General features: G+C 54.2%; 1 protein-coding gene across 4 annotated transcripts; it reads right to left on the reverse strand.

Annotated features, from left to right (window-relative positions):
- Nucleotides 1-612: 612 nt before the first annotated feature.
- Nucleotides 613-20,698, reverse strand: DHCR7 (7-dehydrocholesterol reductase). Of its 4 annotated transcripts, none has more exons than XR_008201524.1 (10): nucleotides 20,599-20,698; nucleotides 14,512-14,640; nucleotides 12,092-12,195; nucleotides 11,296-11,518; nucleotides 9,744-9,834; nucleotides 8,856-9,069; nucleotides 6,906-7,110; nucleotides 5,962-6,093; nucleotides 1,913-2,617; nucleotides 613-1,228 (listed from the first exon to the last, which is right to left on the reverse strand). XR_008201524.1 is itself a non-coding variant. In XM_052662025.1 (10 exons), exons 3-10 carry the CDS (start codon nucleotides 12,187-12,189, stop codon nucleotides 1,222-1,224), a joined length of 1,368 nt encoding a protein of 455 aa, XP_052517985.1. In that variant the 5' UTR covers nucleotides 12,190-12,195; nucleotides 14,512-14,640; nucleotides 20,599-20,698; the 3' UTR covers nucleotides 613-1,221. The 4 variants fall into 4 exon arrangements, 3 of the variants coding, with proteins under 3 accessions (XP_052517985.1, XP_052517982.1, XP_052517984.1); XM_052662025.1 differs by having other exon boundaries at nucleotides 2,220-2,617; XM_052662022.1 differs by having other exon boundaries at nucleotides 613-2,617.
- Between the last annotated feature and the right edge of the window lie 3,849 nt (nucleotides 20,699-24,547).

Consider the following 24,547-nt stretch of genomic DNA (forward strand, 5'->3'; position numbering starts at 1 on the left):
CTGAATCGACGGACATGAGTTTGAGCAAACTCCAGGACATAGTGAAGGACAGGGAAGCCTGGCATGCTGCAGTCCATGGGGTCAGAGTCAGACACAAGTTAGCAACTGAACCACAGTGAAGTCAGGCCAGGTGGGAAAAAAACTCTGATCCTGGCTATTCCGGAGTCTGCCTGGCTTTGCTTAACCGATTCTAACTTGAGCAGGGGGCACGTTGTCCTGCACCTGCCCTCCCTGCTCAGAACGTGGGGCTCCCAGCTCAGCCCGGTCCTCGGTTCCTCCAGGTGTGAAGCAAGCCTAGCACCGTCTTTCTGGTTTCTCCATTCTCTTGCTGGGGGCAGGCGGTCCAAATGGAGTTTCTCCCTTTGGCAAACGAAATGGATTTTCACACCCCGCACAAGAGCAGCCCCAGCAGAGGGCAGACGGTGGCGGAAGTGGGGGGTCCCTCCCCGTGAATCCCACGATGGGTACCCACAGCTACGAGGCAGACCCCAGCAACTGATCCAATGTTCCTTGAGCATCCCTTCTCCACACCAAAACCTGAGCCCTTGTCTACGGCCAGGTACCAGTGGGAGACAAACCACACGGAACTCTGAACAGGGGAGGTTTAAAATGGGTACTTCTCTTTTATTGTGCTTTGCAGATGTGGCGCTTTTATAGAAATCGAAGATGGCTGGCAACCCTGCGTCCAGCAACCCTCCTGGGGACATTCCCCCAACAGCTTCTGCTCACTCTGTGTCCCTCTGTCACATTTTGGCAAAAGGCCGTACTTCAAAACTTTGCTTACATTTGTTAACAGCGATCTGTGATCAGTGACCTTTGATAAGACTATGGTCATCATTTCGGCGTTTTTCAGCAATAAAGCATTTTTTAATCAAGGTACATACACTGTCCTTTAGGACAATGCTATTTCATGCTTAAGAGTACAGAGTCGTGTAAACACGAATTTTATATGCACCGCAAAGCCAAAAAACTCACGTGACTTGCTTTACTGTGACACAGGAAGTCCTCTGCATAGGAACCTTTAAGTTGCGGACTTTCAAAGATGCAAACGAGTGCTCTGGCAGTAAGGCGTGGCTCTGCAGCTGGCCCTCCACCTGCTGCCGCTGGCATCATTCAGCTCCGCCATCGCCCAGCTCCTCCCCCTCCTCCAGCCAGTAAGCGTTCTTGCCTGTTCATTCGATGCCAGCCCCTGTATGGTACGGCACCACTCTACTTTTCAAGTTATGTCCTGTGAGATTAAAAAATGTTTTATCTGTAGGAAAAGTACTATAAAACTATAATAGAACAGTACTAAACAGCCAATTGTGCCACTGGGTACCTACACTAACTCTGCTGGACTTAACGAACAAATTGGGCTTTGCAAACGCTTTCTCAGAGGAGAGCTTGTTCGTACGGCAGGGACTTACTGTGTTTGCTTTACCGGGGTGGTCAGGAACTGAACTCACGATATCTCCCAAGTACACCTGAATAAAGGATTATTAACTCTATCAGGCCAGTAACATCTAAAAGTCAAGAATCCCTGTGGGTTGAGGAGCTGGCCATGGTAAGAAAGGGGTCCCCTCCCGAGGCTGGGGTTCAGGTCTCCTAGGAGACCCCCTTGACGGTGGCCAAGGTCTCTGGGTCATCTGAGCAGTCTCTAAAGAACCAGAACCAGAAGCTGGCCCTTCGGTGTGCAGCGTCCCTCAGTGCCCTCTACAGAAAAACGTGTTAACACAGCACGGGTGCAAAGGAGAAAATCTGAAGGACACCGCTCACCACCGCCAAGCAGGCAATATAGGCAGCACCTGGAGCTGAAGGCGGTACAGCGACAACCCGCAGAGCTTGCGGGCCCACTGCTACTATGTTTAGCAAGAGCTAAGGGCAGGACTGGCCAGGGGGCTGGAGGATGTCCCATTTGATGTCAGACACTCACTGTCTGGACCGCAGAGAGGAGATGAGTCATCTGCGGGCAGACCAGGTCATCCTCTCGCCCTGGGAACCTGCACACAGAAGTTGGTGGTTTCTGCTGGTGAGAAGGCAGCTGGTGTGAGCCCTGGGGGTTGTGCTCGGGGCAAGAGCTCCATTTAACAGGTGAGCAGAGGCTCCTGGAGGGCGGGGCTGGGCCCCGCGCTCCTCACCGCCCCACGGGGGCTCCTCCTGGCACGGGCCCCCTCTAGAAGATGCCGGGGAGCAGGCGGTAGGGCACGGCAGCCGTGTAGCGCTCCCAGTCGCGGCCGTACTTGTTGGCACAGCGGTGCTCGTCCCGCAGGCAGCGGTGGGTCAGCAGGATGGCCATGAAGATAATGTAGAAGTAGGGCAGGAGGTGGCCGCCGCCGCAGGCCAGGCAGTACGCCAGGCTGCCCATAAGGTCGCCCGTGTAGTTGAAGTGACGGGCCACACCCCAGAAGCCCGAGACCAGCAGCTTGCTGTGGTGTTTCTGCCCGTCGGCCGACGTGTAGGAGCACTCGATGGCCTTGGGCTTCCTGCCCCAGATCAGGCAGCGCCCATCCGTGCGGCGGAAGAGGTCCTTCTGGTGGTTGGTCACCCGGAAGATGTAGTAGCCGAGCAGGCCCAGCAGCAGGACGCCCAGCGCATAGGAGGTGGGCAGCTGCACGGGCTGGTACACCAGGTACAGGCCCTGCGGGGCGAGGCGAGAGGTCAGGGGCGGCCTTGTCCGGGCGGCGGGCGGACCACAGGCCCAGGAGCACGGCCCGGCTTCACACCCCAGCTGCGCCCCTGACCAGCTGCCCACCCGGCCCCGCCTGTGTTTCCTTTCCTGTGAACAGAAGCACCCGCCTCGGAGGGGATCAAACAAGTAAATGTGCAAATGACGCAGGTTCCACCCCTGGGTCGGGAAGATCCCCTGGAGGAGGGCATGGCAACCCACTCCAGTATTCTTGCCTGGAGAATCCCACAGACAGAGGCTGGCGGGGTAGTCCATGGGGTCGCAAAGAGTCGGACACAACTGAAGCGACTTAGCATGCGCACACGTAGCTAGCTGCTTGCCTCTCTATCTACACACACACATCACATACAGTATGAATGTGAAATACACAGAATAATGGGACTTCCGATTATGGCTCAGACGGTAAAGCGTCTGCCTGCAATGAAAGTGACCCATGTTCGGTCCCTGGGTCGGGAAGATCCTCTGGAGAAGGAAATGGCAACCCACTCCAGTGTTCTTGCCTGGAGAATCCCTAGGACAGAGGAGCCTGGTGGACTACAGTCTATGGGGCTGCAAAGAGCTGGACACAACTGAGCAATTAACACACACACCATAATATTAAAAACACCATTCGAATAGGATAGTTAATTTTTTGTGTCCCCTTGGCTAGGCCACGGGACCCAGATCCTCGGCCAAACAGTAGTCTAGCTGTTGCAAAGGTATTTTTAAGATGTGATTAACGTTTCCAATTAGACTGGATGAAGCTGATCACCCTCCACAAGGCAGGTGGGCCTCATCTAATCAGTTGAAGACACTAAGAATAAAAGACTCAGGAGCAAGAGTGAATTCCACCAGCGGACGGCTGTCAGACCCAGCTGCAATATCAACTCGTCCCAGGACCTCCAGACTGCTGCCAGCAGCCCTGAAGAGTTTGGAGTTGACGGGATCACAATCACACAATCAAATAAACAGACACATACACGTGTGTGTGTGTGTGTGTGTCCTACTGCTATCACACACATGTGTGTGTGTGTCTGTGTGTGTGTGTGTTTGGACTTGACGGGACCACAATCACACAATCAAATAAACAGACACATACACGTGTGTGTGTATGTGTGTGTGTGTGTGTGTGCTACTGCTATTGATTTGCATGCCTGGAAAACGGTGCTCACAGGATCAGGGAACCAGAGAGCCTGCAACCACCAAGTGGAGAAAGGTGTCCAGAGGGTCTGTACAGAGGCCCCACAGTGGGGACTGGAGGCCAGAACTTCCAGCCTCCAGCCCAGGGCTCTTTCCCCTCCACCCTGCCGGCTCTGCTGGGACCTTCCTGCTTCCCCGCTCTTGCTGCGGGATGCCGCAGGGGGTCAGCCAGGTAACAGCAGCCCTGCCGTCACGGCAGGACTCACTGACCGCTCACCGCCTCGCACACGCTCATCCTGGCCGGCCCGCAGGCTCTGTCCACCTTGGTTCCCTCCACTCTTGCACAGCCTGTTAAAGCAGGCCATCTGGGCTGCCGCGAACCACGCACGTGCCCAGGGACCTGTTCTCTTCCACCCCGCAGCTCCTCACTTGGGCTCACACCACGAGCAGGCGGCACGCTGCCAGGCTCTTCACGCAGCCTCCCTACACAGGAGCCCGCACGCCATGCAGAGGAAAGGAGGGCTCTTCTCTGCGAGCTGGGAGCGGTGTGGAGGGCTGGACATCCCCCAGCAGCCTCAGAGAGCTTCCCAGGTGGCTCAGTGGTAGTGAACTCGCCTACCAACGCAGGAAACATAAAAGATGCGGGTTCCATCCCAGGGTCGGGAAGATCCCCTAGAAAAGGAAATGGCAACCCACTCCAGTCTTCTTGCCTGGAGAATCTCACGGACGGAGGAGCCTAGTGGGCTACAGTCCATGGGGTCACAAAGAGACATAACTGAAGTGACTTAGCAGGCACGCAACAGCCTCAGAACCACCCACCCCCCTCCCCAAGGTGGCTCCTGTGGCACAGAGGACACGGCGGGCACCGGGGCAGAGCTGCCCAGCCCAGCTCGAATCACCAGCCTAGCCCTAAACAAGGTGAGTCTGCCCTGATATTCCAGAGACTCAAGGCCCCATCCCCTGGCTGGTGGGCCAACAGAGGTGCAAAGCCAGGTCCCTCCGGCTCCCCAGGCAGGTTTCTACACTCGACTCTCGGGATGCATGCGAGGGAACCTCTCCTGGAGCCTGTGGTCCCGGCCAGCCTCCACCCTCCTCTCCCCTGGAACGCTCCCCTCTTCCAGGCCTCCTGCCTGGCACTGGACTCTTCAGAGCCCAGCCTCTCGTCTGGCAGGGTTCTTACCCCCAGACTCTCTCATTCTGCTCTTGGTCTGGCTGCGGCTGCCCCAAGACGCTCTGGCTGATCCCCACGCCCAGGCTGCAGGCGCCTCCTTGGCCCTCTCTCAGCTGTCAGCACCCCGCTTCCTGTCAAGCACCCCCTCCCCACCCTGGGATGCCTGCGTCAGGACCTTTCCCTGCTCAGCCATGAGCTCCGAGAGGGCAGGGCGCCCCAGCATGTCCTCCACTCACATGTGTGAACATTCAGAGCCTTTAATGGAAAAAATGATGAGAGCAGGCCTCTTATCCTTCCAGCGTTAAGATCTGAATAAATATGAATATCAACAGCCACCTGCAGCCACCCTGATCTCACACCCACCCTGATCTTTCCTTAGACCCACAGTCTACTCTGAATCATCCTCTTCTCTGAGTCTTCGGGGCTGAGCTGTGTCCCCCACATTCACATGTGGCAGTGCTGAGCCCAGGACCTCAGCAGGTGGCTGTATTTAGAGACGGGCCTTTGAAGAGGTGATTACGGTAAAATGAGGTCACGAGGGTGGGCCCTAGACCCACAGGACTGTGGTCCTTATAAGAAGGGGAGGTCAGGACACAGACACACACAGGGACGACCCTGTGAGGACACAGGGAGGAGACGGCCGTCTGCACGCCCAGGAGAGAGGCCTCAGGAGGACCAGCCCCGCCCACACCCGGGCCTGCGAGTCCACCCTCCAGGAATCCCAGTGAATCCTGTTGTTCAAGTCACCCGGTCTGAGACACTTTTTACAGCAATCTGTGCTGACTCATACACTAAGCCTTCTCTCACCAGCCTCCTTTCTCCAGGTTCCGGTGCCCGCCCCCACCTGAAAAATCCAGACACTTGGGCAAGGACAAGGCTTGGCACGTGCCAGCTTGTCTGCTCTGAGGGCAGCACTGGGCATGCCTGGGGACCTGGCCACTGAAGGTCCTGCTGGGCGGGGGGGGGGGTGGCAAACATCACAGGGGCTCCCTGGCCCACTCCTCACCTGCAGCGTGTACAGGTATGGCAGCCAGACGCAGTCCCCCCAGCCCAGGTACCACCCGAAGTGGTCGTGGCAGATGTCAATGGTTTTCAGGTACCAGGTTTCGTTCCAGAAGAAGTCCAGCACGTAGATGGCCTGCAGCACAGGAACGGCCATATACTGACCACAGGCGCGGACAGGGGAACCACACTCCAGGATGGGAGGGGGTCCCTGGGTGTCCCTGAGCTCCCCTGGTGACAGGCCCCGTGGGGCAGCTGCTGCACTTCCTGCCGGGCCTGGGCCATCGGGGATAAGTGGGGGAGGGAGTCCCTGTCAGCAGTCTGAGATGACATGTGGCCCAGATGAGGGGCACCCAGCAACGTCCTGGACGCCGATGCCCAAGGCCGTGGAGCTGGGAGCAGAGAGATGGCTCTGGGGGTGGGGGATTGGGACGAGGTCCTTCCACAGCCATCAGAGCTGTGTTGCCAGGACCACTGACACGCCTGAGTGGCAAACTGGAGTTCGCCATGGGCCACACGAGTCCCCAGGGCCAGTGAAGTGCCCGACAGGTGAGGACACGACTCCCCCGCCTCCCACTCTGCAGCCAGCCTCCCAGACACGTGTGAAGGGTGCCGACCCCCTTCTACAGTCTTTCAAGAGGCTTCCCTGGGGGCTCAGACGGTAAAGAAGCTGCCTGCAGTGCAGGAGACCAGGGTTCATTCAATCCCTGGGTTGGGAAGAGCCTCTGGAGGAGGACATGGCTACCCACTCCAGTATTCTTGCCTGGAGAAGTCCATGGACAGAGGACCCTGGGGGGCTATACAGTCCACGGGGTCTCAAAGGGTCAGACATGATTGAGCGACTAATATTTCTTACTGTCTTTTGAAATCAATCTGGCTTTCGGGTTTCCCCAGCACCCAGTCGGTGTCAGAGCTCACAACCCCCGACCCAGGCCCCAGATAGGCTACCTGCAGGACGTTGACCAGGACCATGGAGTTGGTCACGTGGCCGTAGAGCTCCTGCTGCTTGGCTGCAAAGGACAGGTTGATGAGAGTCCAGGCGACGATCCCGGGGCGCCCATTGAAGAAGAGCTTGAAGTCAAACCACTTCCCAATTCGGGGGTTAAACTCAACGCCCATCATGTAGTTGTAAAAGAAATTGCCTGTGAATTTGCTTGAAAACACAAACGACAGATGCATGCTGTCAACGAGTGCCTCTCACAAGCAGCCTCCTTGGCTGGCACGGACACAGGTGCCCAGCCCGGCCTGGGTACTGCAGGCCCAAGAGAGAAGACCCGGGGGAGGCCTGCCGCGAGCTGCAAGGGCCCAGCACGCAGAGACCGCACGCGCCTCCAGCCCCTCCCGGATAGCCGTGATACGTCACTCGGCATTCAGCCCCGGCCTTGAGCTGAGATGCTCGCTCTGTCCTAATGAAGGTGGGGAGACTCTACCTGGGCAGGTGCCCAGGATCCTCCTCCCACCTCCAGCTTCCCTGGAGGCAGGCTGCCTAACTGGCTCGACTGGACAGAGATTTTCTTCTCAAGGACTCATAGAGCATTCGGGCCTCCGTGGGCGAGTGAGGTTATAAACGATAACAGCGCCAGTCTCAGAGCCAGGTGCCCGGCTCCAGGACCCACACCCATGGCTTGCTGGGCAAATTTTAACTGTTTTGTTGCCCTCATCACCTGACCATAGGCGTGACAGAGAATCAGCCAGGATAACCCAGCTGGGGACTCACGCTACCACCTGCTGCCCATACACGGGGATTTCTGTGTTGGCTCGGGAAACACACTTTCATGTCCATTTCCCTCAACTAGGATAAATAGAAAGAAGCAAAATATACAAAGTCTACAACAGGGGGTGTGATTATAAAGCAGAGAAAATGATTTCCATGAGGCACAGAAGACCAGCCTCGTTATTCGATCATCACACAAGCTCAAAGTGCCATAACCCAAACACGCTTCCTAAGAGCCTAGCGCTAACAGTTACAGGAAGCACACTTTGCTTTCATCTGGAACCAAAACTAAAATGCAATCAGAACCAGAATCTTCTTCACACCTAAAGCCCCACTGCCTACACCTGTCTACAGGAGGGGCCCGACAAACATCTCTTGATGAATGTGTCCATGGAAGGAGGCGGGGAGGGAGCGATGGGAGGATAAGTAGATGCATGGATAGATGAATGGATGGCTGGGTGGCTGGGTGGATGGATGGGTGAGGACATGGGTGAATGGATGGATACAGGGAGACGGGGAGGGAGGGACGGGGGATGTGGGATAGATGGGTAGGTGGATGGTGGCTGGATGGGTGGATGAATGGATGGATGTGCTGGATGGATAGATGGATGGGTGGTTGGATGGGTAGATGGGTGAATGAGTGGATGTGCTGGATGGATGGATGGATAAATGGATGGATGGGTGGCAGATGAATGGATGAAGATTTGGATATATGGATGTATGAAGAGATGGGTAGTTCGATGGTTGCTAACTATCTCCCTCAACGCTCCATGAGAATGGACACTGATCAGTAGGGCTCTCCCTAGGAAGCTACTGCATTAAAGCCACCGAGATAACAAGACTTCTTACTAAGACTGCTTCAGGCCGCACTGACGTCTCACAGAAAGAGGGAATGGGCTGCCCCTGCCTGCAAGAAGGAGTTGCCCCTCCCGCCCTCCTTCTTCCCTATGGCCCTGCTGGAGATAACTCAGCCACTGAAGATAGACTTGGCCACCTTCAACTGCATCCTCCCCAAGTGGGAACAGCTACCCATTCAATACGGATGCTCCTCAGAGTCCACCACGGTCCCTTGAGCTCCTCCTCAAGGATGCTCAGTCCTCAGACCTTTGCAACATCCTAGCCTGACGTACTAGAAAAAGGCGCTGACCCGCCACCTAGGGCTCAGGCAGCTGCTGAGGACGTACCATTCCCGGGCGTCGGTGGGGAAGAGGTAGCCCTTGACCATGGCGAAGGTGGAAACGGTGTAGCCCAGGATGTTGGCACACCAGAGCAGCGGGATCCAGTTGTCAAAGATGATGGTGGGGGAGAACCAGCCGAGGAGGTGGGCGTTGGCGAACCACAGGAGGTGCGTGAGGAGCCACGCCTGCAGGCCGTTGATCTCGTACTTGTTGACAGCTCCTGCAAAGGGGAGACGTGAGAGCGGGGCCGTCTGCCCACTGTGACTGCCCCTGGCTCCCTTCTGGGGTCCCCAGCCCCCAGAGCCAGTCAGCGGCTCCTGCCACTCAGGCCCTCGGGGTCAACACGCCAGCAGGACACCTCACACTGTGAGCTGAGGACTAACCGCTCATGCTGGCTGAATCCCTAAGAGGGGGAGAGCGGGCGCAGGACGTCTATAACTGGCCTGAGGCTGAGTCACCAGCCTGCAGTTTGCTGGAAGCTGGAGCCACAGAAGGGACGAGGGTCCCCTATGGCACCTGGTGGGGCTGGGGGTGGGGGGAGGGTAGCCAAGAGCTCTCTGTGGGTTGGGCTGGGGTCTCAGTGACTGCAGGGAATGAATGGACCAGGCGGCCCTAGGGCCCTGTGAGTCAAAGCTTGGGCCCCCGCGATGCCCCTGGGGGACTCCAAGTGTCCCCGCTGGGGAGATGCTCTGTAAACCCAACCACACAACCAGCAGGGAGGGGGCGCTATTTCATTCCCAGATTGGGAATGTGATTTCTGACCTCACTTCTGGCGGCCGTCCCTGGAAGCTGTGTGAGTATGAGTGTTGGTGGGGTGGGTGGGGGGTCAGGCCCTATAGGAGGAACAGGCAGGGAAAGGCGGCATGGGGCGAGCGGGGGCGGACCCCAGGTTACCTGCGGGAGTCACGGCGCCCTCCTGAACACCCCCCACGTAGCCCGGCAGAAACTTGTGGCAGAAGTCAGGGAGCAGCATGTACAGGAGCACCTGAAACGCAGAGATGCTCCAGCCGGGTTCCCCGCGGGCTGCGGGGCCTGGCTGTGCCTCGACACGGCCGTGCTTTGTCACTTGAGACGACGAATGGGCAGGCACCGCATGAACGGGAGAAACCATGATCGTGGCTGGTTACTTCTTCCAGAAGAGCTTACGGCTCCGGGAACACTGACCACAGGCTGACTGCGGGCTTTGAGGGGAGCCTTGAACAGGAACCCGTCACCATCACTCAGAACACCCACGCCGTCTCCCCACAGGGCTCAGCCACTCCCTTTGGGAGAGCCCACTAGCTTACATTCAATACAGTTCGCCCTTGAAAAGTATTCACTGAAAGTGTTCAGCGTATTCCCAAGCTTGTGCCACCATCCCCAGTGGCTAATTCCAGAACATTCTTATCACCCTGAAAAGGAGCCCCACACCCCCCCGGCAGTCCCTCCCAGCAGCCCCTCCCCGCCAGCCTCTGACAACCAGCAATGGATTTTCTATCTCTGCGGATCTGCCTGTCCTGGACTTTGCATACAGACAGACAGGACACGCCCCTTTGCAGCCAACCTCTCTCACTGAACATCAGGTTCTCAAGGCACCCGGGTTGCAGCCTGTGTCAGACCCTCACTCCTTTCCATGAGAATAACAGCGCCCTGTGTGGTTGGATCACACTACGTGCGTGTCCACGTCTGCTGATGCACACGTGGGCTGTGTCTGCCTTTAGGCTACTGTGACTCTCACGGCTCCAAATCACCTGTTACTCAAAAGGACCAAGAGGCCTGAAATGAGAGGGAAGCTGAAGCCCAAAAGCTGGGATCGTGGGGAGAAATAGCTAGCAGAGGTTAGAGCCTTCGTCCAGGGCAGGAAACCCTGGCGGGTAGGGGTCGGGGGCAGGGGGCATCTCCCTGTACCATTTCCCAGGATAATGATAACATCATTATTAATATTCAGATATTAAACACTGTCTGTTCAGATATTAAATACTATCTGTTCACCGAGTTCATGGTGCAGACAGCCTTCTGATGAACTCATTCTGGTTGGGAAGCTAGTGAGGTCACAGCAGAACCAAGGCCCACCCCACCCACCTCCACTGGCCAGGCCTGTGTGACCATCTCTGGGGACATGGCCTTGGCTTTGCCAAGACCTAGAGCAGCTCTTAGGAGCTGGGCAACCCTAGGACACGCTTCCCATCAGGCACAGGGCTTCCTGGGAGGGAGCCACGCCCTCACGCCCTCCCAGGGAGCGTTGCTCCCTGCTCAGCACGGAGGCTCAATGGAAGGCGAGCCGGACACCGAGATGCCACCAGGTGGCCTTGGACCTGAAGACAAAGCTAAGTCCATCAGGCAGCGGGTGAGGCCTGGCTGGGTCCCACGAATAAGGATGTCCGTGTGAGCCAGACACCAGCCCCGACCAGGAGCCAGGCCCACCCTGAGGAGGGGAGCCTCTGCTGCAGGGGCCGGGAGGGCTCACCTGGAACGTGACCCACGCTGCGTAGATCTGGGCCGCCTCTGTGGTCACGGGCGGTGTCTTGGCCCAGATGTCGGCGAGCCGAGCCTGGCCGGTGGCGAGGTCCACCACGGGCGCCGTCAGGGAGCAGCTGTACTGGTCGCAGGCCATGATGAAGTAGTACACGATGAAGGGCGCAAACAGCAGCAGGAAGATGACGCTCGCCAGGGAAAACCAGTCCACCTCCCTGCGGGGCCGACGGACGGCAGCCGGTCACAGGGGGTGCTGCCCGGCCCCCAACCTCACACGCGGGACGCCGAGCCCCATGGGCCCACCAGCCAGCGCCTCCCGGGAGAAGGCTGTCGGCTCGCAAGGCCAAAGCCCCCACTGCCTAGGCAAGGCACCCCACTCGCATGATCTGCTTTGAGCAGTCTGAAGGCCGACGAGCCCATGGATACCCCAGAAAGGCCAGGGCCCAGGACACAGCATGGAAGGCCTTCCGCACCCCACGGGTCCAGAGGCTTCCTGTTCTGGGCCATCTGGGACCTCACCAAGTCCCCATCACTCTGTGGCCTGAGATCCATGACCCCGTGTCTTACACACTGAGGGCAAAACCAGGACGCCCACTGCCCCTGACATCAGCTTCCACGGTAGATTCTTCTTTGGGTTCCTAACTTCCTAAGTTGGCAGACTGCTACTAATAACAGTCCTACTGATAAAAAAGAATCGTTTAAACAGGTTCCTGAAATCCCAAAGGCTGGCAACCTCTCGCCGAGAGCCCACTTTACTCTCCAGCTGGAAAGACGGATGAGATGCTTACCAGGCTCGGCCCCACTGCCCTTGGGCTGCAGCCTTGCCGTTGGTGAGGCCGCTGGCACTCTTGGTTTTAGGGGTGCTGGGCTGGGACTTGGCAGCCATTGGGCCCTGAGGGAAGGAGACACCACGCTGAGATCATCCCCTGAGAAACAGACACTGCAACTCCCTGCCATCATTCACAAGCCCCCACAGGGCTGGACTCCTTCATTCTCTGACTCTCCACCTCGTCCTGGATGGGCGATTCCAGGCAGGGACTCCCACTCCCGGAGCCTGCAATAGCCTCCCGCCCGGCCCTACTTCTGCTCTCATCTCAGTTCACTTTCCAACAACAGCAGAACATCCTTCTTGTTACAGAAACCCAAACACCTGTGGCTCAGAAACCCCCCACCGCATGCTCCTGCCCCACCCCCACCCCCCCGGCACGCTCCCATCACACCCTCTGCTGCAGGCACACAGAGGTCTCTATCCCTCCATGAACGTGATTTATCTTATTCACGATACCTGCTACTTCTCTGCTTAGAACACACTTTACAGGTCTCCTTATTTGGGTCTCACAAAATGCTCCCTCCTCGGTACGACTTTCTATTTTTCCTGGAGTTAATGGCTGCCTCACTTTTTCCATTCACTAAGATTTCTACGCATCTATCACTATTTTTTTTTTCTGAATGCTCTAATGAGCTGTCATACACATTAATAACTTCTCTACATATTCCAGCACAGTTTATCAGTTCCATTTCTCCATCCCACCCATAGCCACTCATCTTGTACCAAGAGACAAGCCAACCCGTGGTCATAATATGAGGGAACTAGGGACACCCCCACTTGCAGAATGAATTCACAATGCTGACGTTTCAGAATATCAGGCATGAAAAAAAAAAGATGATCTTCAATGCTGTCAGAAAAAAATCCAGGATTAAGAATCATGCTAGTAGCAAGCTGGTTCTAGGAGACAAGATGGAAAACTTTAAAACTCCTGAGGGAAACGTAAGCTGCTAAAGAAAAGGCCAGTGAAAGCAGAAGAGGAGATCCCAAGATAACAGCTGGGCAGTGAACCAGACAGTAGCCAGCCCACTGTGGCACAAGATGAATGGCTTTGGGCCAGGGGTTGGGGGGGGGAGCCAGGAATGAAAACAACACGTTTTGTTGTGTTGCAGAGTATACAAAAATCACTGATAACTATGATGGCTCTGTTACAACACGCAGGAAAAACAGTTAGTGACAGGTACATAGAAACCTTAGCATATGGAAAAAGGGAGGCAACCATTCATTCCAAATAAATAAATAAATAAAAAGCCATATAAGGGGAAAAACACCAAACCATAATTATAGTACATTACGTGGCTTAACAGTAAATAATAATTTTGCCAGACAGGAAAAAAAAAAAAAAAAAGTGGAAAGTCGAGGGTGTTAAAAGGAAATCATTTAGAAATAAGCAGGTAAAAAACAACACAAAAGTAGCTTAGAGAATGAAAAAGTACTTGCTTCTGGGAAGCGGGACTCTAAGATGACGTAGGGAACTGTTTATTTTTTATATATAAGTCTTTTAATGCTGGTTTCATTTTAAATGCGAAGATGAATCACTTTAATACGACTGTACAGTCACTTAAAATTTCTCAATGACAAAAGCTGCAAGACATCACTTTATTCTCACAGGTTAGTTTATGGAGCATTCATGATGTACTCGGCAGACGAAAGAGTTCTTTATGGACAGAGAGCCACTCATCTTTCAGCCCAAAACACAGACTACTGAGCCTGGCATGTGGCAGTTGCTCTGATCTAACATGCTGGAAAACTGCAAAAGGGCCAGAAATGTACAGGCCAAGAGCTAATGCTGGACACAAAAGCATATTTTCTAAGGATTAAAACAAGCTCACGCAATTATTTTGCGCTTATAACGGCCTTCATCCACCTCTCTGTCAGCGTGTGTGAGCTGCTCAGGCATGTCTGACTTTCTGCCACCCCATGGACCGTAGCCTGCCAGGCTCCTCTGTCCATGGGATTTCCCAGGCAAGAATACCGGAGTGGACAGCCATTCCCTTTGCCAAGGGATCAACCTGACCCAGGGGTCAAACCCGGGTCTCCTGTGTCTCCTGCCCCGTAAGTGGATTCTTTACCGCCTGAACCACCAGGGAAGCCCCAGAAGGGAACGCTGTGGCTGCGTGGGCCGGGAGGTGCACGTGTCCCTCCCATGCGGCAGGTGAGAATTCTACCACTGAACCATCCGTGCACCTCTCTGTCCTAAGCACTGAATTTTTAATAAATGTGGAAGGGACACCCTTAGCAGTAGATAGCTGAAAACAGGGGAGAGGGTGGTGTCCAGGAAGTAACTAAACTTTTTTTCCTGAGAATCAGGCAGGAGTGGACAGTGAGCGCTGGCGGACCAGCTGCCTTTGAAAGCGAGCAGCAGCTCTGGGAGGTGCTTACCTCCAACCTCTTTCCAAGCGGCTCGACTGCAGGATGCAGGCTTTCCTTCTTGAACTGCTCCCTTTCAACTCTCTAGACTCCTATGCTCCACAGGCCTGCGAGATCCTTTTCAACCCACTGAACAGAGCCCTGCAGGGCACACAAAGGTGATGAAAAGACTCAGGGAGATAAGGACCAAAAATGATAATTTTCTCAAGTCCCACCTGGTAACCAAGCGAAAGGTGTGGCTCAGTGTCCAGGGTTTGAAAGTGCAAGAGGGCCCTTGTGTGGGGATCTCCACGATAAGGTAATCTTATCTCGTAGCTTATCTGCCTGGCACGAGATGTCTGCCAAAGAGGAAGCACTTATGAACAACAGGTAGAGCTGGATGAGGGGTGCTTCCTGGAGGAGTTGCCCCGGAGACGAGGCCTAACATGGTGGACTGATGAACAGCCCAAGCTGGCTTCTTTGCAGACTCATACTGAGCAGTGCACATGACCTGGATCAAGTCCCACCCTGCCCGCTCCACCCCCACACCCACCCCTGCCCCGAAGCATGCATCTTCTCCCTAGGCATTCCCGGAACCAGTGAGTGCCGTGAATACAGGGCATCACAGACAGTGATCTGGGCTTGGAGCCTGGTTCTCTGCAGACTTACTGAACCCAGTGACCTTCCTGAGTGTCTTGGGGCTTCAAAGCCCCCATACACACCCAGGGAGGAGCCAAGGAAGTGCATGGGGATTTTCGGCACCCTGGTCAGCTCCCTGGGCCGCTTTTTGAGTTCCACAGGCGACCCCATGGACTGCAGCCCACCAGGCTTCCCTGTCCTTCACCATCTCCCAGAGTTTGTTCAAACTCATGTCCATTGAATCAATGATGCCATCCAATCATCTCATCTTCTGTCACCCTCTTTCCTTTTGCCCTCAATCTTTCCCAGCATCAGGGTCTTTTCCAATGAGTCGGCTCTTGGCATTGGGTAGCCAAAGTACTGGAGCTTCAACTTCAGTATCAGTCCTTCCAATGAATATTCAGGGTTGATTTCCTTTAGCAGTGAGTGATTTGATCTCCTTGGAGTCCAAGGGACTCTCAAGAGTCTTCTCCAGCATCACAGTTCAAAAGCATCAATTTTTTGGTGCTCAGCCTTCTTTATGGTCCAACCCTCACATCCATGCGTGACTAGTGTTTCCACTGCTGCCCTGCAAATAGGTTCATGGAGGTGGGAGGTGGCAGACATACGCATGCCTACGGCTGATTCATATTGATGTGTGGCAGAAATCAACACTACTGTAAAGCTCTTATCTTCCGTTTAAAAATAGACAAATATTTTTTAAAAGAGTGAGCCCATGAAACTCTAGACACTTCACTCTCATGCCCTGGTAAAGGCAGGGCTCCAGGCCCACACTCATCCTCTTTCCACCCACACAGTCTGGCTGAATGGATGCAGGCAGGCAAGTACCCACAGGACCTGTGAGTAATAAACCTTGTTCCTCAACCTTCCGTAATGGCTTTTGCTGATGGTGTCCTGCAATCATAAGAACCACGAGGGCCGGTCTGGCCACTTCGTGGTCCCAGTGGAAGCAGGGTCTATGGGGCTTCTCACAGTTAAGCAGGCCAGGTGAGCGCCTTCAGCGTTCCTAGCTGAGAACACCACCATCAACAGCCCAGGACCCGTGCAACAGATGACTTAAGTCCTGTGGCAGCCCTTTTGGCATCTTGAGGATTTGGTGTTTGGAGAAGCATCAGAGGTGCAGAAGCACGGCAGAGATGGGATGGCACGGTGATGCCCAGGAGGCCCAGATGCCACTGGCAAGGCTGCGAGCTCCCTGCAGGATCAGGTCTGCTGCCACTTGGAACCCAAAGTGGGTGACCGTGAGCTGCTCCTTCTGCTCACTGGCCTCAGTTTCCTCATCTACAAAGTAACCCACCCTGTGGGGTAAACGAAGTCCCGGAGCCAGGTGCTCAGAGCCCCTCCCAAGCCGCTGGAGTTCTTCCCAGAGAGGCAGCCACTGCCGAGACCGCCGTCAGCACCACCCAGGCCTCAGGAAGGTGGGCTCATGCAGGGTGTCAGAGTGAAGCTCAGCCTGGCAGAGGTCTAAGGCGGATGCCCCTGCAATGCCCAACACTGAAGCATCCTGCTGCCTTCCACGCAACTCATCTTTTCTCAGTGCAGAGGCTGAAAACAATAGTCTTTGGGGAATTCTCTGGCCGTCCGGTGGTTAGGACTCTGCACTTTCACTGCTGAGGGCTTGGGTTCAGTCCCTGATTAGGGGACTAAGATCCCACGAGCAGTGCAGTCCAAACCAAACCAAATCATCCTTTGCCCTCTTTCAGTGTTCCTGTGGGTTGGGGACTTGGGGAGGCTGGCTAGGCTAGCTCCAGCCTGGGATGTGATGGTGTGGGTGAGCCTGGGTTTCCTCCCAGCATGGAGGCCTCAGGGTGGAGGGAGGAGGTGCCCAAGCTGCCTCTTCTTCCTGGGAAGGCATGTGACATCACTCCCAGAGCGTTCTGTTGGCTACACTGGGTCAGAAGCCCACGACCTTTCCAGGGGAGGGGAAGCAGGCTCTGATTCTTGATGGGGGAGCAGCAAGGTATTAGGGCAGCACGAGATACTGTCGGGGCCGTCCCTGGGTGACACAGGCAGTCACAGGGCCACAGAGCAGCTACCAAGCTGCCAGCACCTGCGAACCACAGAACTCCCAGCCCACTCTGGAGACTGCCGTCATCGGGCCCAGTTTTACAGATGGGGAAGCTGAGGCAAGGAAAGTGGAGAAAGTAGCTGGCACAGAGCTACAGGGACGGAGCTGGGTCTGCAGGCGCGCCACCTCCTGTGGCACACTTGGGAGGCTGAGGAGTACAATTCAGAGTAGTGGGCTTCCCTGGAGGTCCAGGGGCTAAGAGTCAGCCTTGCAACGCAGGGGACACCAGTTTGCTTCCTGGTCCCAGAGGAGCCCACATACCACAGAGGAACACAGGCCCTGCACCACCGCTGCTAAAGCCACACTCCGCAATGAGAAGCCCCCGACACGAGACGCTTACGCACCACAGCAAAGCGCACCCCCGCTTGCCACAAGTCGAGAACGAAGACCCAGCACAGCCCAAACAAAAATAATAATAATAAAATAAAACATTCCGAGCAGTGATGATAACAGTCAATCTCTGTGAGTGCTGGGCTAGGTACTATCCTAACATACACAGAGAAGCAGCTGGAGCATTATTGGAACAGCAGAGGTTCTGGTTTAGAAATGCGTGTGTCTCAAGAGTAGGAGACACATAAAAGGACAGACGTGCCCTAACTTGTACTTAAAGGAATGATAGAATTCAGGGCCAGTGAGGGCTGGGCAGCTGCTCTTCAACTGGAGGACAGTTCCAGAGGCCGGGCAGACCTCCGGGTTGGCTCAGTTGCTACCTGTCGGAATTTATCCTGGGACATAAACAGATGGCTGTGTGAAAAGGCAGATGCAAGCACTTCCATTCTGGAGCACTTGCAACATATTGGAGCTGACAACATGACTATCAATAGGAGACGAGAAAAACAATGACGCCCTGGTACAGTGGAATACCCAGCAGCTATTACAAAGAATGAGGTTAACATGGAAGAAGGTTCCCTGGTATGTACCAGCACAAGGGCAAGCTGTAAGACAGTCTATCACTAAAAAGCTATTCAAAAAGTCACTCTGATCCAGTGGCTAAGACTCTGTACTCCCAAAGCAGGGGGCCCAGGTCCAACCCCCGGTCAGGGAACTAGATCCTACCTGCCGCAACTAACACCTGGTGCAGGCAAATTAAATTTTTTTTTTTTTTAAGCCATACACCAAATCCTCAACAGTATGGGCCTTCCACTTGGGTTCCCCCAGCCCCTTTTCCTAATTTTTCTAGTAGACATGTACTTGTATTATAAAATAATTTAACAACAATAAAAAGAGCTGGTGAAATAGCTCTTGGGAGTCCTTAAATCCACAGTTCTGAGAACATCTGTGGCTCTCTCCAGGGGCAGGGAGGTCACTGGTCCTCAAGGCAGGGGGTGGTGATGTGCGGAGTGATACTTGAGTTTACCTGCAGCTTTTTTACGTCCTCCCACCCACTTTGGGTGGAGTGGTCATCCTCTCACCTGCACGTGCAATTCACGAGCCTCCGTTGCCAAATGCAGAGATGGCTCTTGGCCCTTCCCAGAGCTTGGCCCTGGAGAGCTCTGGCCCGGCTGCCGTGGAGAGGGTTGAGGTCCTGGTTGGGGCAGAGCAACTCACGCCTGGGGCCCTTCTGGGGCCTCCAGAAATAGGCAAGAGCCCTGGCAGGAAATTCCAGAAACACCAAGTCCTAATTCTAACTCTAATTCTAAAGGGTAAACTGCAGCTTTGACTGCAGACGCAAGGGTTTCTGTTTTTCGAAAGTTAGCAACACACATGCTCCCTATAACACAATCACGTTTAGAAGTCAAACGTCCAAGGCCGGGGCTTCCCTGGTGGCTCAGTGGTGAAAACAAAAAGTCTGCCAGCCATGGCGGGAGATGCGGGTTCAGTCCCTGATCCAGGGCGATCCCGCATGCCTCGGAGCAACTAAGCCTGTGTCAGGATGTTGATGGTGCGCATCTGCTGAGCCCAAGCACCCTCGAGCCCGTGCTGCACAACACGAGGAGCTGCCGCGAGGAGAAGACTGCACACTGCAACTGGACGGCAGCCCCCACTCGCGGCCACCAGAGAGAGCCCTCAAAGCCGCAAAGACCCAGCAGAGCCAGAAAGAGAGAAAGAAAATTATTTCTTAAAAGTGCAAATCCCCTCAGTCCAGCCCCAGGAGTCCCTGAACTTGGCTGCTTATTCTCCAGATTGTCACCAAGCTACTTGTCACTAGATATGCACCCACCCTCCCTCCTTTTTCCCCCCAGATTAGTTTACCTCCATTCTTTTGCAACTTCACTGCTTGGCTTTTTCTAATCTTAGTCTTAGTCTACTTTCTTAATCTGCCACATTAATCCGTACCTTTTTTTTAAGCAGGAAGTATACGGTAGGGTTTTTATGAGGATTATTGTTAGAAGTAACTGCACGTTTGTTTCTGGGTTTTCGCCTGGGAAACATCCTGTTGTGGAGAGTGCCCTGCGGGTGGGGTAACTCCACCCCCTCAGGCCTGTTCCTGCTGGTCTTCCTGGGGGCCTTCAAGGCACCTGGGATTGTTCACGTGTCCACCCACCCCCCTCCCCCCAGTAAATGCAGGCATTGCCCTGAGGACTCCTCTCTCCAAACCAGTCTGTTGCCAGTATCTCTGGGTTTGAACCCTGGCTATGTCGCTAAGTACACGACTCTCCACATGTCACTGCACCTCTGGGGAGCCTCAGTCTTCTCATCTGTAAGATGGGGCGATGTCTGGAACGCAGTGTTTTGAGAATTTAGGTCAGAGCACCCAGCACAGCGCTGGACCTTCAGGAAACCCCACTTTTGATAAACTCGATCTCCTCATTTGCAGTTTTCCTCCCTCCTTTCTCTTGTCTGAAATCTCCCCAGGGCAATTCCTACCCTTCTTTTCCATTAAATTATAAAATGTCCAAGAAAGAGGCAATACTACTCCATCAGTTAAGTTAGTGGGGAACGCTGGAAGAGGAGGGCGCGATTGGTCTTTTGTGAGCAACTTCCTGCACTGCCGGCCGGGGCCCCGACCCCTACCCCCAGCCCCCCTGCAATTAGTCTATTCCTAGAAGCAATTCCGAGTCCGCTGCTCCGGGCTCCCACTTCTCAGTGAGCAGACAGATGCCCCATGTTTCCTCAGCAGAAAACTGCATCCACTCGTGCGGGGCACCTGAGGAAGGAAGAGCCCCGCCCACCCCACCCCCCCCCGGCCCAAAAGGCACTCACCTGGCTCCGCCCCGTCTCAGTTCGCCCCGGGAGCTCCCGACCACCGCCAGGGGACCAGCATCCCCAAAGCAGTCCACCCAGCATCCACCCAGCAGTCTTCGGGTGGCCAACCCGGGCCCCCAAACCTCCAGACTTTGCTCGCCCGCACGCACGCACTCCCTGCCCATGCGTCTGCTCCTACGCGGAGCACCCGCCGCCCTCCACGCCCAGCCCACCCCCGGCCTGCGCGCGGGCCCGGATCTGTCCACCCGCCCCCTGCGCGCACCCACCTGCGCGCAGCACACACCAGCGCGGCCGGCCTGCTCACCTGCGCACCCGGCTCCGCGCCAGCTCTGACCCGCGCGGTCTGAGCCGATCGCCGCCGCGTCCCCGCGATGAGGTGTAGCGACAGGCGGCCAATCGCAGACGCGCCCCGTGCGACCCGGCGCCCCTCGGGCCCGGCGATTGGCCGCGGCGCCTCGCCCCACCCCGTGGGCTGACTCCGGGCCACCGCGCGCTCCACTCGGCAGCCGCGGGGCGCGAGACTGACAGCGGAGGACCTGCCCAGCGCGCCGCCTGCCGGCGGGGCCGGGCCCAGGGGCCCCCGGAGCGCGGCCCCGGCTGGGGGGCGCGTCCCCAGCCGCGGTGGTGGACGGGCCGCTGAGCTCCCCAGCCTGTTTCCTCTTCTGCCAATGGGGCTTCAAAGGCGCTCAGCGCACACTGCGCCAACCGTGTACAGACTGCCGGGTCCACATCAACCCACGAAACAGCCAAGATCGCTGTCCTTGGGGTGCACGTGCGGGTGGGGTGCGGGGGAAGCGGGATCAGTAACCAAACCGTCAGTGAGGAATATGGTGAAAACCGGCGTGGAGGAGGCAGAAGCAGGACGGCACAGGCTGCAGTGTTATTCGGGGTATCAGGGAGAGCTCTCGGCTGGAAGGCCGTCACGGGTGAGGGCTCGCCTGGAAGGCGGCCAGAGGTGGCGTTCAGGGTACCTACCAGCTGTGCAGTGCCGCGAGGACAGGAAGTGGCAGAGTCGGCCAGAGGGAGAATTTGAATGGGGGATGGGGGCGGGCGGCGAACTGCAGGCTCACCAAAACAACCCGTCTGTGGCCTATTAAACCAGGCTTTCTACCTCTGCTTTAACCATTCAAAACAAAGAAGGCCGTTTTAAAAAAATCGAAATGGGGGACCTATGGTTCAGGCATTTGAGATGGCTCTGGATGACCACTGTGGGCAGGGTGTCATACATGTTCCTGCGTCACTGAGAATTTGAGTTTTCTGAACTTAATCATCCTCAAGGACCACCGGCCAGTCTCAGAACAGCAATCTGCTGGCTGCCAGTAGCAACCTTCAAAGACTCAAGGTCTCTTGTCATTAGGCAACCATTTTGGACTCCAAGCATACTTACCTCTTGCCAATTGCGATTACAATTCTTGACAAACAGGTTTCATCATTTGGTGGGGTTTTGCCTTCTTAAGCATCCCCCACTTTGCAGTTTTAATTGCTTCTCGAATCAGAGTTTCCTAGGCTATAATCCTCAGTTTGGCTCAAATAAAACTCTTCTATTCCTATTATAGATTGGTTTATTATTTCTGTTGACAGCAGGAAGAGCCAACCCTCTCTCATATACCCCTGCCTCCCTCAATCATGGTACACAGGCTACTTTTGCAAGGGCATGACCTTGACCTGGGTGTGGAGCCCAGGCAGTGTCTGGTGGTAGGGGCGGCTCCACTTGCAACATCTGGCATCAGCCTTTCTGCCGGAGGGCTCTGCATGGGCGTTCCCGTATACCTCATGGAAACGTTTGTTCCCTCTGCAGTTTTTTATTTTGAAGATGTCAAACATGCCAACCAGTTGAATAAATAGTAAAGTGAACACCCACATACCCAGATTCAGCAGCTGTCAACAGTTTGCCACATTTAATTTCTCTCTGCCTTCCTGTAGCTGTGTATTTTTCCTGAAACACTAATTAGCTATAGGTGATACCTCCTTCCTGAATATTTCAGTATCCATCTCCTAATAACAAGGACATTCTCTTACACTCTCAAAATAAAGTGGCCATACTCTGGAAATTTCACATTCATTCAATGCTATTGTCTGATATATTACTCATATTCAGTTTTCTCCAACTGTCCCAATCATATCCTTTATGAAAAAGTGAAAGTGACTCAGTCGCGTCCAACTCTTTGCAACCCCATGAACTGTACAGTGCATGGAATTCTTTAGGCCAGAATACTGGAGTGGGTAGCCTTTCCCTTCTCCAGGAGATCTTCCCAACCCAGAGATGGAAGCCAGGTCTCCCACATTGCAGGGAGATTCTTTACCAGCTGAGCCACAAGGGAAGCTGAAGAATACTGGAGTGGGTAGCCTATCCCTTCTCCAGCGAATCTTCCTGACCCAGGGAACAAACCGGGGTCTCCTGTATTGCAGGTGGATTCTTCACCAACTTAGCTATCAGGGAAGCCCATATATCCTTTATAGTTCATTAAAAAATCCAGGATCCAATTGGGGAACCACTCTATGCATTTAGTTTTCTTGGTTCCTCAGCCTCCCTTAATCTAGACCTCTGCCCCAGCACTGCTTTCTGTTTTGTTTTATTGTATCTTCTTGGCCCTTGACCATTTTGAAGAGTCAAGGCTGGCTTTTCTTCACAGCAAGTCTCTTGATTTGGTTTGGCTGTTTTCCCTGTCCTTGTTTTTTTTTTTTTTTTCCCAGCCACATTGAGTAGCATGTGGGATCTTAGCTCCCCAACTAGGAATGGAACCTGTGCTCCCTGCAGGGTCTGAACCACTGGACTGCCAGGGAAGTCCCTGTGCTTGCATTTACGTGATGCCTTGTGGGGCAGGATAATATACTACGTAGATGTCATACATCATAGCAGGGGGCGACATGATGTTGATGTGAATTTGTCCCTCTGTCGATGGTGAGTTTGATCCTGTGGCTCGCGTGGTTTCTGCCAAAAGTCTCCACTTTCCTTTCATGATTAATGAGTAAGCTGTGGAGTGATACTTTGAGACTGTGTAAATACACTGCTCCCAAATAACCTTCGGTCCAATTACCTAGCATTTAATGATGACTCTTGCCCGAATCAAACTTCTTGATGCAAAAGGGGGATCTAAATTCATCATCCTTTCAGAATTGATTAGTTGGCATTTTTTCTGTAAAGAATTTCCCTTTCTTATTTAATTCTTTCTCAGTATGGGTTAATAAACTTTTTGCTCGTTGAGGAACTGTCATTTACCTTTTTTAAAAAAAGTCATTATCTTTGCATATACAAATTGTCCCCTAATTGGCCAGTAGGAATCCCTCCAAACCGACTCTCTTTGTCAAATAACATGCTCACATCATTATGAGAGAATGTGCTTAGTTTCCACTCCAACCAGACATGGTAGGATCTGCTCCACTCCTGGCTAAGGCCTAACATCTGCCATGGTTCAGTTCAGTCGCTCAGTCATGTCCGACTCCTTGTGACCCCACGGACTGTAGCACGTCAGGCTTCCCTGTCCATCACCAGCTCTCAGAGCTTGCTCAAACTCATGTCCATTGAACATGGTGATGCCATCCAACCATCTCATCCTCTGTCGTCCCCTTCTCTACCTGCCCTCAATCTTTCCCAGCATCAGAGTCTTTTCTAACGAGTCAGTTCTTCACATCAGGTGGCCAAAGTATTGGAGTTTCAATTTCAGCATCAGTCCTCCCAATGAATATTCAGGACTGATTTCCTTTAGGATTGATTGGTTGGATCTCCCTGCAGTCCAAGGGACTCTCAAGAGTCTTCTCCAACACCACAGTTCAAAAGCATCAGTTCTTCGGCCCTCAGTTTTCTTTATACTCCAACCCTCACATATACACATGACTACTCGAAAAAACATAGCTTTGACTAGATGGAACTTTGCTGGCAAAGTAATGTCTCTGCTTTTTAATATGCTGTCTAGGTTGGTCATAGCTTTTCTTCCAAGGAGCAAGTGTCTTTTAATTGCATGGCTGCAGTCACCATCTGCAGCCATGGTTGGCAGGAGAGATTTGAGTTAACTGAAAAGGATTGAGGTGCTTCCGGCAAAGAAAACTATCCCCCAAAGGGTCAAAGTTAGAATTGAATGAACATGTAAACATTTTCGTTCTTTTCTGAAATTTCCAAATTGTCTATCATGAACAAGTCTTACTTTATAAATAGGAAACAAGTTTGTTTCAAATGTAAACATGTGTATGTATAGGAGAGGCAGCATTGGAAACCGG

Source organism: Budorcas taxicolor, chromosome 25, assembly GCF_023091745.1.
Source record: "Budorcas taxicolor isolate Tak-1 chromosome 25, Takin1.1, whole genome shotgun sequence".
In the NCBI taxonomy this organism is placed as follows: domain Eukaryota; kingdom Metazoa; phylum Chordata; class Mammalia; order Artiodactyla; family Bovidae; genus Budorcas; species Budorcas taxicolor.